The sequence below is a fragment of the Trachurus trachurus genome (assembly GCF_905171665.1).
Source record: "Trachurus trachurus genome assembly, chromosome: 15".
NCBI lineage: Eukaryota > Metazoa > Chordata > Actinopteri > Carangiformes > Carangidae > Trachurus > Trachurus trachurus.
The window spans coordinates 1,859,885-1,874,871 of NC_139906.1; the positions used below are offsets into that span (position 1 = coordinate 1,859,885).

At 40.5% G+C, this 14,987-nt stretch overlaps 1 protein-coding gene across 1 annotated transcript; it reads right to left on the minus strand.

The window, feature by feature from the left end:
* Positions 1-11,967: 11,967 nt before the first annotated feature.
* On the minus strand, positions 11,968-14,372 carry fgfbp3 (fibroblast growth factor binding protein 3; the record flags this gene model as incomplete). Its single annotated transcript, XM_083988303.1, has 2 exons — positions 11,968-12,385; positions 14,095-14,372. The coding sequence occupies 2 exons, from the start codon at positions 14,370-14,372 to the stop codon at positions 11,968-11,970; spliced, it is 696 nt and encodes a 231-aa protein (XP_083844429.1).
* Positions 14,373-14,987: the final 615 nt, after the last annotated feature.

The following is a 14,987-nucleotide window of genomic DNA, read 5'->3' on the forward strand; positions in this document are numbered from 1 at the left end:
GGTAATGATGCATTAATCAATTTTACAACACTATGAATGTCTAAAATCAAATATAAATTCATTACTAATTATCGACACAAAATGTTTTAAGTAGCCAATTATTAATCCTCCAGGGGAAATATTCAAGTGATAAATTGACGTCCAGACCAAATGTTTAAGTTTATTTAATTGTTTTTTTTAATTACAAATGACATGCTAACATTTAAATTCCTACCAATTAAATGTTACATTAGGTAAATTGACATTAGTTTGGTGGTTGTTGTGTAACTTTGTTTTTGTTCTATTTGAGTTGTGCTGATCTGTCTCTTTTTTTTAGGAAAGTGGTGGTATTCAGGAATTCTTATGATTAATCAATTGTGATGTTTAATACCACAGTAAATTGTGAAAACAAGTAATAGTTAAAGCACTAATGTCAAGTGTAGGGAGATGCAGCATGTGTAGGTAAACCAGAACCAACCGGAGCAGAAACACCTTGAACCTGCATGAGTTCAGACTGTCAGGTGTGAAAACGTCCCGACGTCCTGACAAAGCTGCTGATCTCACCTGAAACCTGAGAACTTCAACAGGTGTTTTCACTCTGAACGTGCAGTCTAGATCACACACAGAATGTCTACTGGGTCACATATAGTTTCATCCGTATTAATATCCAGTCCAACTTCTTAAGCATCCACAGTGCTGCACACAATAATAAACAGCAGACATGGCAAGAACATCATAAATAAAAGACATAAAAACTCAAACAAGGCATACAATTACATATAAAAGTAAATTAAAAGACATGCAACATGAGTAAAAATAATAGTTATACAATGTCTACTGTGTTGGGACAGATCATTCCATAGTTTTGGAGCTGCAATAGCGAAGGCAAGGTATCAATAAATCAATTTATTCAGTTTGATTTCATTTATTGAAGGTGTTACAGTAATAAACCATGTGGAGATCAAGACTAAACTCAGACTCAACACAGTGAAGCGTTCATCAGCTCTGGTTTTAACAGACCACAGATATGGAGCTCACCTGTGTGTCTGCAGGTAAATGAGTTACCTTCCAACCTTTTTAAACTGATTTATCAGAGTTGAGCATGAGAACGAGGTCAGAATGACTCATCTGCTCCGGATGGTGACGGAGGAGAGACGTGACGATGTGAGACGCAGCAGCACCTGTCTGTGTGAAACGCTCAGCTGGCAGTTTCTTCTATCACCTGGACGGTCACAGTCCAACAGGACCGACTGGCTCATTAACACCGAGCAGAGATAAGACTGAAACCAGCTGAGAGAAAGTCTGAAAGAGTCATTACTGATTTATATTTCTAGTCTGTCTATAACACACAAGTCTCCATTACGTTTCTCATTGTGATCCAACAGCGACCTCTGCTGGTTTAACCAGGTTTTATTGTCACTGCAGTAAAACCACCAACTGATCTGATAAAACCTTAAAAATACAGACATACAATAATAAAACGAGTCATCACACGGTCACAGAACAGAGAACACACTAATGGTCTATTTGTAAAATTAGGAACACTTAAATTCCAGGATTTAGTGGACTACAAGATTAAATAGATAACATGATAAAGTAAATAATAACTTGTTGCCGGGCAAAGCTGTAAATATGTTTGGAAAGAGAGAAAATTAAAATCTTGGACTAATATTAAAGGTGCATCCATCTCTGTAAAAGAGGTGCAAACATGGAACAATCTTGAGAATGAATTGAAATTATGTCGGTCTCTCCAGAGATTTAAAAACAAAATAATTGATGAAAATTAACAAATGGTTTGATTTATGGTACTGTAAGTGTTGTTCTTTTCTTGTTTGGAATAATTGTTGAATGGTGTTGTATATTTGTTGGTATCATTATCTTGGCAAAATAATTGGAAGAGGAAAAGTTTTAATGTTGTTTTGTACTGTTGCTCTGTTGATTGACTGAAATAATTCAAATCAATTCAATTCAAAACTGTCAAATATACAATAACAATAAACACATTTATCAGAACTTTATAAATGTGTGCAACGTGTCAGTCAGTGGACCAGGAAAGAGTTTAAGAGTCTTTTTATTTTCATATTTATTGTGTGTCTATAGTGTTTAATTAATTTAAAACATCCTGGTTTGGTTTGTGTGATTTTACAACATGACAAATGTCACTCACTCCTGTTTTTTATTGAGGTTTTAAATAAACCAGAGACTTTGACACCAGTTGCAGTGACAGATCCTGTCCAGCAGGGGGCGGCATCGAGCCGATGGACCAGAGGCTGAAGCTTTGACTGAAACACATGAACATCGGTGACTTACAACAGATTAATATCAGTTTTGTATTGTAGTAGTAGTAGTAGTTTGTTTATTTCGGTCTCATAAAAACAAATACAGTAGACAAATATAAAAGGTATAAATACAAAACAAAATAAATCAGAACAAAAACACAACAAGCAAATCAATTTACTTTGACCGAAAAGGTGTAGGCTGAAGCATCAGCTTATTTTGCCTACCCTTCTTAAATTAACATTTTTTGTTCACTCAATTTAAAAAAATTTTTACAGAGCAACAACAACAAAAAAAAACAAAAAAAAAAAAACAAAACAAAAAAAAAAAAAACGCATATTCTACATACAGCAGTTTATAAGCACACTGGTATTTATAAATCAGTTTTATATTTTTTAATAATATTATTTTTAAATAACTTTTTGAATCTATTAAGTGTGTTACACAGTTTGATTTCTAATTCTAGATTATTCCATTGATTGACTCCTGTAATTGATATACATCTTTGTTTCACATTTGTTCGTACTTTTGCTTTTGTATACACATGAGTCCCTCTTAGTTCATATCTACTGGTTCGGGTCTGAAACATCCTCTGGACACCATCTGGTAGCATATTATTATTTACTTTATACATAATTTGAGCAGTTTTATAGTCCACAAGATCATTAAATTTCAAGATCTGTAGGTTTATGAAAAATGTGTTTGTTGAGTCTCGATAATCAGCCCTGTTGATTATCCTTATTGCTCTCTTTTGTAATATGAAAATTGGTTTTGTAATTGTTTTATACGCATGCCCCCAGACCTCTATGCAATAAGTAATGTATGGCTCAACAAATGTTCGATACAATAAATGTAATGAGCATTTGTTGAGGATGTATTTTGTTTTATTTAATATTGCAATAGATTTTGATATTTTGTTCTTTATATGATTTATATGTGGTTTCCAACTTAATTTGTCATCCAAAATAACTCCTAAAAATGTATTTATATTAACTCTTTCTATTTCAATATTATTTATCATAATTTGTATTTGATCTAAATTTTTTCGGTATCCAAATACTATATATTTAGTTTTATTTAAATTTAGTGAGAGCTTATTAATGTCAAACCATCTTTTTATCGTTCCTAGTTCTCTCTCCACTGTGTCCAGAAGGTGCCTCAGATCTTTACCAGAGCAAAGTAAATTGGTGTCATCAGCGAACAAAACAAAATGTAATAGCTTGGACACATTACAAATATCATTAATGTACATAATAAATAATTTTGGACCCAGCACAGAACCTTGTGGGACTCCACATGTGATCCTCAACAAGTCAGATTTTTCATTATTTAATTGCACATATTGTTTTCTATTGTCTAAATAATTTTTTAACCATGTATATGCTATGCCCCTGATCCCATATCTTTCCAGCTTCCTCATTAACAAATTATGATCAATGGTGTCAAATGCTTTTCGTAAGTCCATGAACACACCTACTGTGTATTCCTTTTTATCTATTGCTGATGATATTTTTTCTGTAAGTTCCATTACAGCCATTGAGGTGGATCGATTGGATCTGAACCCATATTGATGTTCACTTAGTAAGTTTTGTGTTTCTATGAAATGATCGAGTCTATGGATGAATAATTTTTCTAAGATTTTTGAAAACTGTGGAAGTAGAGAAATTGGTCTGTAATTTTCAAATTGATGTTTACTTCCATTTTTGTATATTGGAATTACTTTTGCTATTTTCATTTGGTTGGGAAATATACCGGTTTGGAATGACTGGTTGCAGATATGGGTCAGAGGTCTAGCTATACTATCTATAATATCTTTTACTAATGCCATATCAACATCAATACAGTCAGTAGATTTTTTATTCTTAAATGTTTTTACCACATCAATTAGTTCCCTCTCAGTTATCTTTTTAAGAAAGATGGTATTTGGGTTTATGTTAATAGTGCTTTCGTCTACATCATTTTTTACTACTGGGTTCACAATTTCCTTAGCTAAATTATAACCAACATTCACAAAATACTTGTTGAAATCATTTACAATCTGCCTTGTTTTGGTTGTAATTGATTGATCTTTTTTGATAAAATAATTTGGGTAATTTGATTTTCCTGTACTTTTATTAACTATACTGTTAAGCACTTTCCATATACCCTGTGTATTATTTTTATGCTCTTCTAGTTGTTTGTGGTAGTAATCCTTTTTATTAAATCTCATTATGCTTATTAATTTATTTTTATATTTTTTATATTTATTTTCAGCTTCCTTCGTTCTCAATTTTAGAAACTGTTTATAAAGTACATTTTTCTTTTTACAAGCATTTTCTAATCCCCTCGTAATCCAGGGTTTGTCATCATATTTCTTCTTCTTTTTTGTTCTTATGGGACAGTGTTTATCATATAAGGTGGTAAAAACAGACAGAAATTCTTCATATGCTTTGTTTGGATCTTTATTTAAATAAATGTCTGTCCATCTCTGCTCCCCTAAGTCCCCTTTAAGAGCTTCAATGGCTTTGGGTGTTCTATACCGAATCTTCTTGTGAGAATCAGGATTTGTCTGGGTTTGAGTCTCATACTGCACCGTTGTAAAAACAGGAAGATGGTCACTTATATCATTAAGAAGCAGTCCACTTACTATTCTTTGCTCAATTGTATTGGTAAAGATGTTATCTATTAACGTTGCACTGTCAGTTGTTATTCTAGTTGGTTTTAAAATGGTAGGGAATAAGTTTACACAGTACAATGTGTCAATAAAATCCTTTGTCTTACTGTGGTCATGTGAGTTTAACAGGTCTATGTTAAAGTCCCCACAAACAAAAATCGTTTTCTTATCATTCATCTTATCATACATATCAATAATTTTTTCTTTAAATAACTCAATACAGGATCCAGGTGTTCTATAGATGCAACTTATTATTATATTCTTGGTTTTATCCATGTCTACTTCTACTGTGACACACTCCATAATATTTTCAATTTGTACTGACATACTCTCTATTTTTTTACATTTTAAATCACAATTTACAAATAGTGCCACTCCTCCTCCTTTCTTATTTACTCTGTTGGTGGTGAATAGCTCATAGCCCTCCAGGTTAACATTAACTTCCTTCTCATTGTCCAGCCAAGTTTCTGAAATTGCAATCACATTAAAGGTGGGGAATTTTTTTACATAGTCCTTGATTTTAGAAAAATTTCTATTCAAACTTCTGCTGTTGAAGTGTATTACTGAAAATGTATTGTCCATTATTTTCTTTCTTATAAATTGTTCATCTGTATAGTACTCACAGTTGCAGTTGATGTTGTTGTAGTGGTGATTTTCTGGGTCAATGCCATTCTCCATTTCATACATTTTATGTTCCATGTATTCAAAGGTTTGTAAGTTCAATTGTTCAAAGTTCTGATGATCACTACTCACACAGTCTATTGGTGGTACTTCAACTGATTCATCATCACTTGTGTCGCTAAATGGAAAGGTATCGTCACTGTCAAGCCCTGTTATTGTGGTTATATTGTGTGTCATTGAGATATAGACATCCCTCACTCACTTGAGTAGTACTGAGATGTGAACATCCCTCACTCACTCAAACCTGTCCAGCTCTGCGAGCTCTCTTACTATGCTGACTTTTGCTTCCTCTGGTGTTCCATTTGTTTTAATCCACACTTTGCAATTCCTCGTCCAGGTTGCTTGAATTTTCATTCGTTTCTTGAGAACCCTGGCTTGCCTAGCAATGTCAGAATTTTTCTTAGTTAGATGTTCGTTAAGATATACATCGGTTCCTCTCAGTTTTTTGGCCTGTTGCAACAAGTTGATCTTAACTTTCCTATTCACGAACCGGATAACAATAGCTGGTTTGGCCTTGTCTTTTCTTGGAAGTGCATGGCAGGCTGAAATTGTATTGCTATCAATATCAATGTCTTTGGATGCAAAGAACTTAAGTACCTGTTGCTCCAAGGAGTGTATTTCCCCCTGTGTGTCATCCTCGCCGCTGTGGCCACTGGCTCCAGCTGTAACTCTGGCAAATGAGCGGTGTCTGGTGTTGAGCCCGCTCACAATCACATCATCCAATTGAGTGTTATTGTGTTGTAGGAGGAAGGGGAACCTGCAGATTCACTGAGCTGAACGCTGTCACCCTCATCAGAACGTCATGTCTGTAAAACACAGGAGATTGTTGTTGTAAGGGCAGATAATGTGATTTCACTTTTGATTTCCATCCCTGCTGTCTGTTATGTATTGGCTCTAGTGGCTCTGCTTTCTCACCAGAGTTGAACCAGTTAAGCACGGCTACACTCTCTACTCTTTGTGAATTAAATGAATTCAATCCCTTTTTTACTCTCAGAGATGTGTCATGGAAGAAAGAGGTTATAGATTCACTGGTTCTGCCATTGTTTACAACTTGTAACTGCCGGCGCTTGGACCCGGAAATTGAATATTTGCCAAGCGTGAGGTCACGTTTAACAGCCGGATGAAGACAAAACCATAGATTTATCTAAAATGGTCCCATTAACAAGTGGTAACGTAGATTCATCCACATTAATATGAGACTTTTTTATAACCATATAGAAACTCCTCATTGTCCCTTTAATGTAGGAACCAGGTGAGTCCAGTTCTCCTCCTGACTCCACCAGGTGTCCATCTTCACTCATCTTCAGGTGTTTTCATCATCATCATCATCATCATCATCATCATAGATTCTCTGAGCTCGGCCTCGTCGCTCCTCAGGGTTTGTAATACTGTAAACAAGAGGTTGTTGGTTCAAATCCCAAAGACAGCAGGATGCAGCAGTTTCTAAGGGAGGAGGGAGAGAAATCTTGTTTCCCAGAAGAGTTTGGTGACTTCATCTGCAGCCGTGTGTGTGTGTGTGTGTGAGTGTGTGTGTGTGTGTGTGTGTGTGTGTGTGTGTGTGTGTGTGTGTGTGTGTGTGTGTGTGTGTGTGTGTGTGTGTCCAGATGAAGATGGTGAATAGGAGCGGAGCTGAACGGAGGCGTGGAGCTGCCAGACCCTCGCTGTGCCCCGAGTCCTCGCCGGCTCTCGGCCAGCGTCCGACATGGGGGGTCTTAGTGTCCGGGTGTATGGAGGACCTGACCCATGCTGCTCCCCGCCGAGTGTGTGTGTATGTGTGTGTAGAGTAGTGTGTGTGTGTAGAGCAGAGTGTGTGTGTGTGTGAGGAGAACCAGTGTTGGAGATGTTTGTACCGAGGACGGTGACTGAACCGTCACCTCGGTCGGGTTCTGGTTCTGCTGTCATGTGACCTGGCTCATGCATCAGTATTCAGCAGCAGCAGCAGCAGCAGCAGCAGAGGATGATGTGAGGCCTTCAGGTGCCGTGGGATTTGTCGGCTCTCGGTGGTGAACAGGGCGACTTGTTCAAGTAAAATTTAAAGGGATAGTTCAACATTTTGGCAACTTGTTCCCATTGCCATAATCCCTATAGTCATAGCAGTAGGTTCGTTACCTTTAATTGTCGGTGCAAGCTGTTTTTAGAACGGCGGAGCAGAGCCGTGAGCTGCTCAGAGCTACGCTACGGAGGCTCATGGGATTTCTTGGTTTTCCTCATCATCAAACTCATCAAATACACAATCCAACAACTCCACAACGCTCTGGTGGACAAGTTGTGACCTGCACATTCACCACGCTATGAGATAATAACACAACGTTACCAGACTGATGATGAAAAACTGTCCCTGAAGGCAACGTGCATCAGTGGTTTTGCATGAATTTCCCTCTAAAACAACTCTGTGTGGTAACGTTGTGTTATTATCTCATCCACCGTTCTAAAAATATCTTGCACCGACAATTAAAGGTAACGAACCTACTGCTATGACTATAGGGATTATGGCAATGGGCCAATTTGACAAAATGTTGAACTATCCCTCTAACTTAGCATAAGTTTAGTTTGGGTTGTATTTTGTATTTTATTCTGACTGAATAATCACGCACTTTCGTTACCATGGTTATTATGATACAGTAAGATTACTTAGGAATAGTTGAGCAAAAAATTAAATTCAGGGCGTTTTCACACCTGCAGTTGTTCCGATTCAGCAACTAAACCGATACAACTGTTGCGTTCTTTTTTCTGGGCCGTTTGTGTTCACATTGCATGATTCTAAAGCGGTACAGCGCTTTGCGCTGTGGAACAGCGCCATAGCAACGGCCCTAACAACACCCCATCAGCTGATCAGCAACAATGGCAACAATGAACCGCGGGCTGACTTGCAGTAGTGAGGAGGTTCAATTTCGTATTAATATTTGGGCAGACGAGTAGCCTATTTAGTTGAAGTTCAATTAAAAAAAATGCCCAAGCTGACTGGTTTATGGCTGGGGCGAGACCTTGAAGTCTGCCTTTAATGTGCTATAGCTACAAATGTAGTCTAATAGGCTCTAATTCTTAATAAATTAGAAAAACTTTTCTTGTCATTCCCCTTTTCCGTGCATGGTTGAAGGAGATTGGCTTGCATCCACGCTCCACTCGCTCCTGCGCCGACAGGTCCTCGCATGTCACATAAACCAGCCCGGGTGTGTGGACACCGCATCAACTCGCCACCCGCATCTATTTAAACTCCGTCACTTTGTTTTGTTCTTTTGCCCTGATGAAAACCTCCAGGTCGGAATATTGGCCAAGGAGACAAAACTACAGCAGCCAATTGTTTTTTTCAGTGCAGGGATCAAGAACTAAAAAGGCAAAAAAAAAACCCCACCGCGGACAGCGCTGCGCTTTATCCAACATGCGTTCACACCGCCGTGTGTGTGTTTGTGTGTTGGGGCGGGGGGTCGCGGACAGCAGTGCATGTGAAATTGGGGGTCGCGACTCAAAAAGGTTGAGAACCACTGCTCTAACACCCTACAGTTTGACTCTTTATTCTTCTAGTAAACGGGCAGCGTAGCATGACTAGTTATAGGGGTTGTTTGCGGAGCTCTGCCCGGTGCTGATCGCCGCGGGTCAGCTTGGAAAGGCTGGTGGACTCATGGCAAGAGTTTTGCGTCTTTCTTTTCTTTTGGCCACCGGCTTTCCTGTTTTGTGTACATTATGAAAAGGCCAAGACGACACGCTGCTGATGCTCCATTATGTTTTTGGGGCAGTTGCCGTGGTCCTCCTCCTCCGGTTGCCAGGTAACCAGTCAATTTGTTCCGATACATGTGTCGGTTGCGTTCTCACTACAAACGAACCGCTCCAGGGCTCAGATGGAAACAAGCCGAGACCGCCTCTCCCAAGCGATCTCGGCCCGCTTGTTTTGTTCCGCATCGAGCGCGATTGCTGTGTTCACATCTGACCAAACGAACCGATATATGACGTAAACGCTCCCTGTTTCGGAACAAATGGTCAGGTGTGAAAGCGCCCTCAGTCATTATTGACTCCCCCTCATGCTGATGAATACTCTGGAGTAGTTTTTTATTCCTCAAAGGTCATCTGGAGACCCGGGAGGCCGGTTCCTAGTCCAACCACAACTTTATATGAGAGTAATAATAGGGCCCGACACAAATTGGTCAATAAAACTACACAAAAACCATTTAATATTCCTCCACACTGCTCGTCCACTGCAATCCAAGTGTCCTGAAGGGAGATAGTCCAGAGTTTACTGGAAACTACATCATTTAGGACATTTTTACAGCCTCAACAGTCCTGTATCGCACCTGGAAAATTCAATCCAGGACTATTGAGGCTGTAAAATGTCCTAAATGAGGTTGTTTCCAGTAAACTCTGGACGAACCGGCCTCCCGGGTCTCCAGATGCACTTTGAGTAATAAACAACTACTCCGGAGTATTCATCAGCATGAGGGGGAGGCAATAATGACTTCATGAATTTCATTTTTGGTGAACTATTCCTTTAACGTCATTAAAATTCAACTCAACACTCAACAACAAAAAAACTGTGAAGTCACCGCATCAATAAATGTTCAGTGACATTTTCACCTCCTGAGATGAACGTGTGTGTGTGTGTGTGTGTGTGTGTGTGTGTGTGTGTGTGTGTGCGTGCATGTGTGTGCATGCATGTGTGTGTGTGTGTGTGTGTGTGTGTGTGTGTGCATGTGTGTGTGTTATGTGTGTGTGTGTGTGTGTGCGTGTGTGTGTGTATGTGCATGCATCAACTCAAACACACTTGCATGCAGAGGGTCGTTCAGCCCCGTTCAACAAATTGCAGGCCACACTATACATCCTGTCAGAGAGCTGCTATAGGTCTCATTACAACACACACACACACACACACACACACACACACACACTGACACACATACCATCTCTTGGGTGGTTGGCATGGTAACCATTGAATAGTGTCCAGGCTCTCCACATTCCCCGTCCCCTCCTCCTCCGTCCTCGGAGACGGCTCCCGGTCAAAGTTAGTTTTGCTATTTTTATTCCAGACTCTAAAATGTGTCGTGATTGACGACGAAATAAAGTTTTAAACATTTGAAACTGTTTTTTTTCTTTTCATCTCGGTCGTAGCACATCAGTGATCACACCGACACTCGTTGTTTATGTCAATGGTTTTGTTTTTATTGTGAAACTCCACAGCGTTAACACACAAACACATCACAGCACTTTGATTTTTATTTTTCCTTTTTTATACAAAGTTTATAGAAAATATTAGAAACTGATCTACTGATCCTAATCTTCACTGATTGTTTTTATTGATTGGTTAATCTGTTACAACGTTAACACAACTCCACTGACTCTACACAACAAACCTACAGCTACACACACACGGATACGACTGATTGGTCGATCGGTTTCAGATCAGATTTAGATTTATTTTTATTTCTGGCTCCAGAACTCGACAGGTTTAGTTTTTATTCCTGCTGCTTCTGGTTCTGATTGAAAAACGTGATTGTTTTCATTGACCTCATGACTAGAGCACTGGAATAAGAGAGTAACCACACCACCATTGACTCCCGTGGTAAGCCTCATGCGCCCCTAGTGGCAGGTTATGGGTGTTGCAAAAGCGCCCAGAAAACCCATTCACTCCAATGTATGTGTGTGTTGCCCACTTGCTTGTAAATTGATGAAAACGGCCGTGTTTTTGTTTTTAGGTGTCTTGGTCATATCAGATTATACTTATAATTTGTTTATTATAAAATGTAGATTGAAACATTAATGTTTTTTACTCGCCTATGTGTTAATGTTTATCTGTAAAGGATCCTCAATGATGCTATTAACGTGGGTGATCTATAAATGTCCTTAAATTATTGAAAACACCACACTTGCTCATTCACCAACAATGCAGAGATGTCAGTTCTTGGGCGCTTTTGCAAAACCCGGTAACACTTTACTTGAATAGGTATTCATAAGATTGACATAACACTGTCATAATAACCATGACATCACAGCTGTCATAAACATCAATGAATACTTATGACAGCTGTGGTTAAGTGTCATTCGGTAAGTTATGTCACTTTTGATGCAAAGTTGACATTATTTGAGATGTTTTTGTTCTGACAACTTGACATAAAGACAATTTAAACTGTCATAGCAGACCTCATTGCCAAACTTTAAACATTATGTCAAGTTCTCATAACAAGGACACTTAACGACAGCTGTTATGTCATGGTTATGACAGTGTTATGTCAATCTTATGAATACCTATTCAAGTAAAGTGTTACCCAAAACCCATATTCCTCCACCAGGAGGCGCTTCCATTGGACCAATCCCTGTCGTTACTCTCTTATTCCAGTGCTCTAGCTCTGACATCACCGAGGCTCCGCCCCCTCCGTCGCCATGGCTTCCCATCAACCCTCAAAGAACTTGACGAAGAAGGAGCAGACGGCGTGGAAGCCCTCGCTGCAGTAGCTCTGCACCGGCTCCATGTCGTTCATCACTCCCTCCTCCTGCTCCTCAGTCCTCTCCTCCCTCTTCCTCTTCTCCTCTTCCTCCTCCTCCTCCTCCTCCTTCTTCTTCTTCTTCTCCACCTTGTCTCCGGTCGCTCCTTTCTTCTTGGCTTTCTTCTCGTCCTCGCCGCTGCGCGTGGCGAGCTTCATGTGCGCCTCGGCCGGGGCCTTCTTGCAGGTTTTGGCCTTCAGGACCTTCTCGCCCTCGCAGGCGTTGAGCCTCTTCTTCAGCTTCCCCACCAGCTGCTTCCAGTACTGGCTGGACTTCACGCCATAGGCCTGGCACAGGTCCGGCTTCCCCGCGTAGCGGCACCAATACCTGGAGGAGATCCAGAGATGATGTAGAGTTAAAGAGGAACCATGCAGGATCTGAAGGGATAGTTCACCCAAAATTGAAATTGCACTCATTATCTCCCCCCCTCATGTGGACTAAGGGCTGGGAGAAGTTTCAGAGTCCTCCGTGGCTTCTCTGAGTTACAGGGGGTCTTGGCGTAGCAGTGCATGTCCATATAACGGTTGCAAATGGATACCAACTGTCTTCCTAACAAAAAGACACACCAAAAAACATCCAAATACCTCCATGCTGCTCGTATGTAATGTCCGTCTTGTATTGAAGCCCCAAAATGTGAAGTTTTTTGGTGTGTCTTTTTGTTACGAAGACAGTTGGTATCCATTTGCAACCGTTATATGGACATGCACTGCTACGCCGAGACCCCCTGTAACTCAGAGAAGCCACGGAGGACTCTGAAACTTCTCACAGCCCTTAGTCCACATGAGGATGAAATTTCAATTTGGGTGAACTATCCCTTTAATAAATGGCTTAAAGGAATAGTTCAACATTTTGGCTAATTGGCCCATTGCCATAATCCCTATAGTCATAGCAGTACGTTCGTTACCTTTAATTGTCGGTGCAAGCTATTTTTAGAACGGCGGAGCAGAGCCGTGAGCTGCTCAGAGCTACGCTACGGAGGCTCATTATGGGATTTCTTGGTTTCCCTCATCAAATACACAATCCAACAACTCCACAACGCTCTGGTGGACAAGTTGTGACCTGCACATTCACCACGCTATGAGATAATAACACAACGTTACCACACAGAGTTGTTTTAGAGGGAAATACAGAGACTGTTGATGAAAAACTGTCCCTGAAGGCAACGTGCATCAACGTCCATCTGGCTTTCTCTGTGTCTCTAACCCTCCTCTCCTCCATGTGCATTTATTTTCAATGAAGCCGGCAAAAAATCAATAAATGGAGCAGTGAATAATGTTATATAACATATACAATGTTACGACGTGTGTATTTGTGTAGTCGTAACCATCACAAGGTTGCCGGTTACGGGGCGCGTTACGTTTGTGTGGCGGTGTCGCCATGGAGACGAGAGCTGGGACACCGGGTCGGAGGCTCTGATCTTACAAGGTTGGTTGGTTTTCAGCCAAATCAAATAGACTGAAAAACTCATTCATAACACAAGCCATTATCCAACTTAATTCAAATACTAAACAGTTATGATTCACTCTTATTTTTATTTTTTTATACCTCGATTGTATGGAACAGCTCCCAGTTTGCCCTCTGGGGTACTGCCATTCAATGTTGTTCAATGTTGTGTAGAGTTTGTGTAGATGTGCTCTATATGTTCTGTGTTTTTTGTCCTTCTGCAACATGAATTTCCCTTTGGGGACAATAAAGTTGAAAGTTGAAAGAGACGCTAGGTGGAAGGCAGAGAGAGCTCCATTCTCCCTGGAACTAGTTACAAGTCATGTAGTTAACTATCACAACTGTCACAATTAGTTTTAATGAAGGTAAAAATGTAGCATAGCCACGGGAGAAATCCTGCTTAGTTCCTCTCTAACATAACTTTCCAAACTTTGTAAAAGGTTGTTGCTCTGTGTTTGTTGTGAATAGATCAGTGTCATGTTGTCCGATACCGATCCAGCTATTTAGTCAACACCTGGGCCGATATCTGATGTGAATATGCGATAGATGCATCTCCAGTCTACCTGGTCCCTAGTGTCTTGTCCTGTACTGACCTGTGTGAGTCTCCCAGCGTCTCCGTGCTGCAGTTGACCAGCAGGCTGACCAGGCCTTCGCCCGACGTCTGCCAGACGCAGCGATGTCCCTCCTTGGTGCTCAGCTCTCCTGAACTGGGCACCGAGCGGTTCCTGGGCCTCTTGGCCGCCGGCGGCGCGGAGGACGGGGGCTCGCGGGGTTTGTCTGGTCGACCCTGACCCGGCTGCCGCTTGGCCTCGGCCTCGAGGACCGGGAAGAGGAGGAGGAGGAGGAGGAAGCTGCACGGAAGGACGCTCATGTCGGCTGCAGACACAGTGGAACAGGAAGTCAGTTTCAGATTCACATCGGTTTGGTTCAAGACCCAACAAACATCACTTCTCATGCAATTTAAAGGAAAATTCTGGTCATTTTTGACCCCTAAATCGTTGTCCTGATGGTCACCCAGTGTTGGTTGGAGCAAAAAACGCGACTAAAATTGCTGAAGGGAAACCGGAGTTACACCATGGCTACCCGGCGCTAGGGATACACAGCAGAAACTCAAATATCTTACCAAGAATATTCGTCTTATTTCTAGTCAAAATGACTAAATGAGACATTTTGACAAGAAATAAGACAAATATTCTTAGAAAGATTTTGAGTTTTTGCAGTGTAGCGACAACGCTAACCCATGGGGGCAATTCTTTCAACCACAACAAACACTCAGAAAACAATCAAATATCTCTGGTACATGACTGGAATCCTTAGAGACACCACTGAACTCATATAGTGTAGAGTAGAAACAGTAGAAACTTTTGCTTTTGCATGTAACCACTCACCTCAGATAGCTGAACTCTGAAACATCCTGGGAAGACATTACTATCCCATCACAGAGCGCCTGCTCTCCCCGACACAGAAACTAACACTTTGTCCTTGT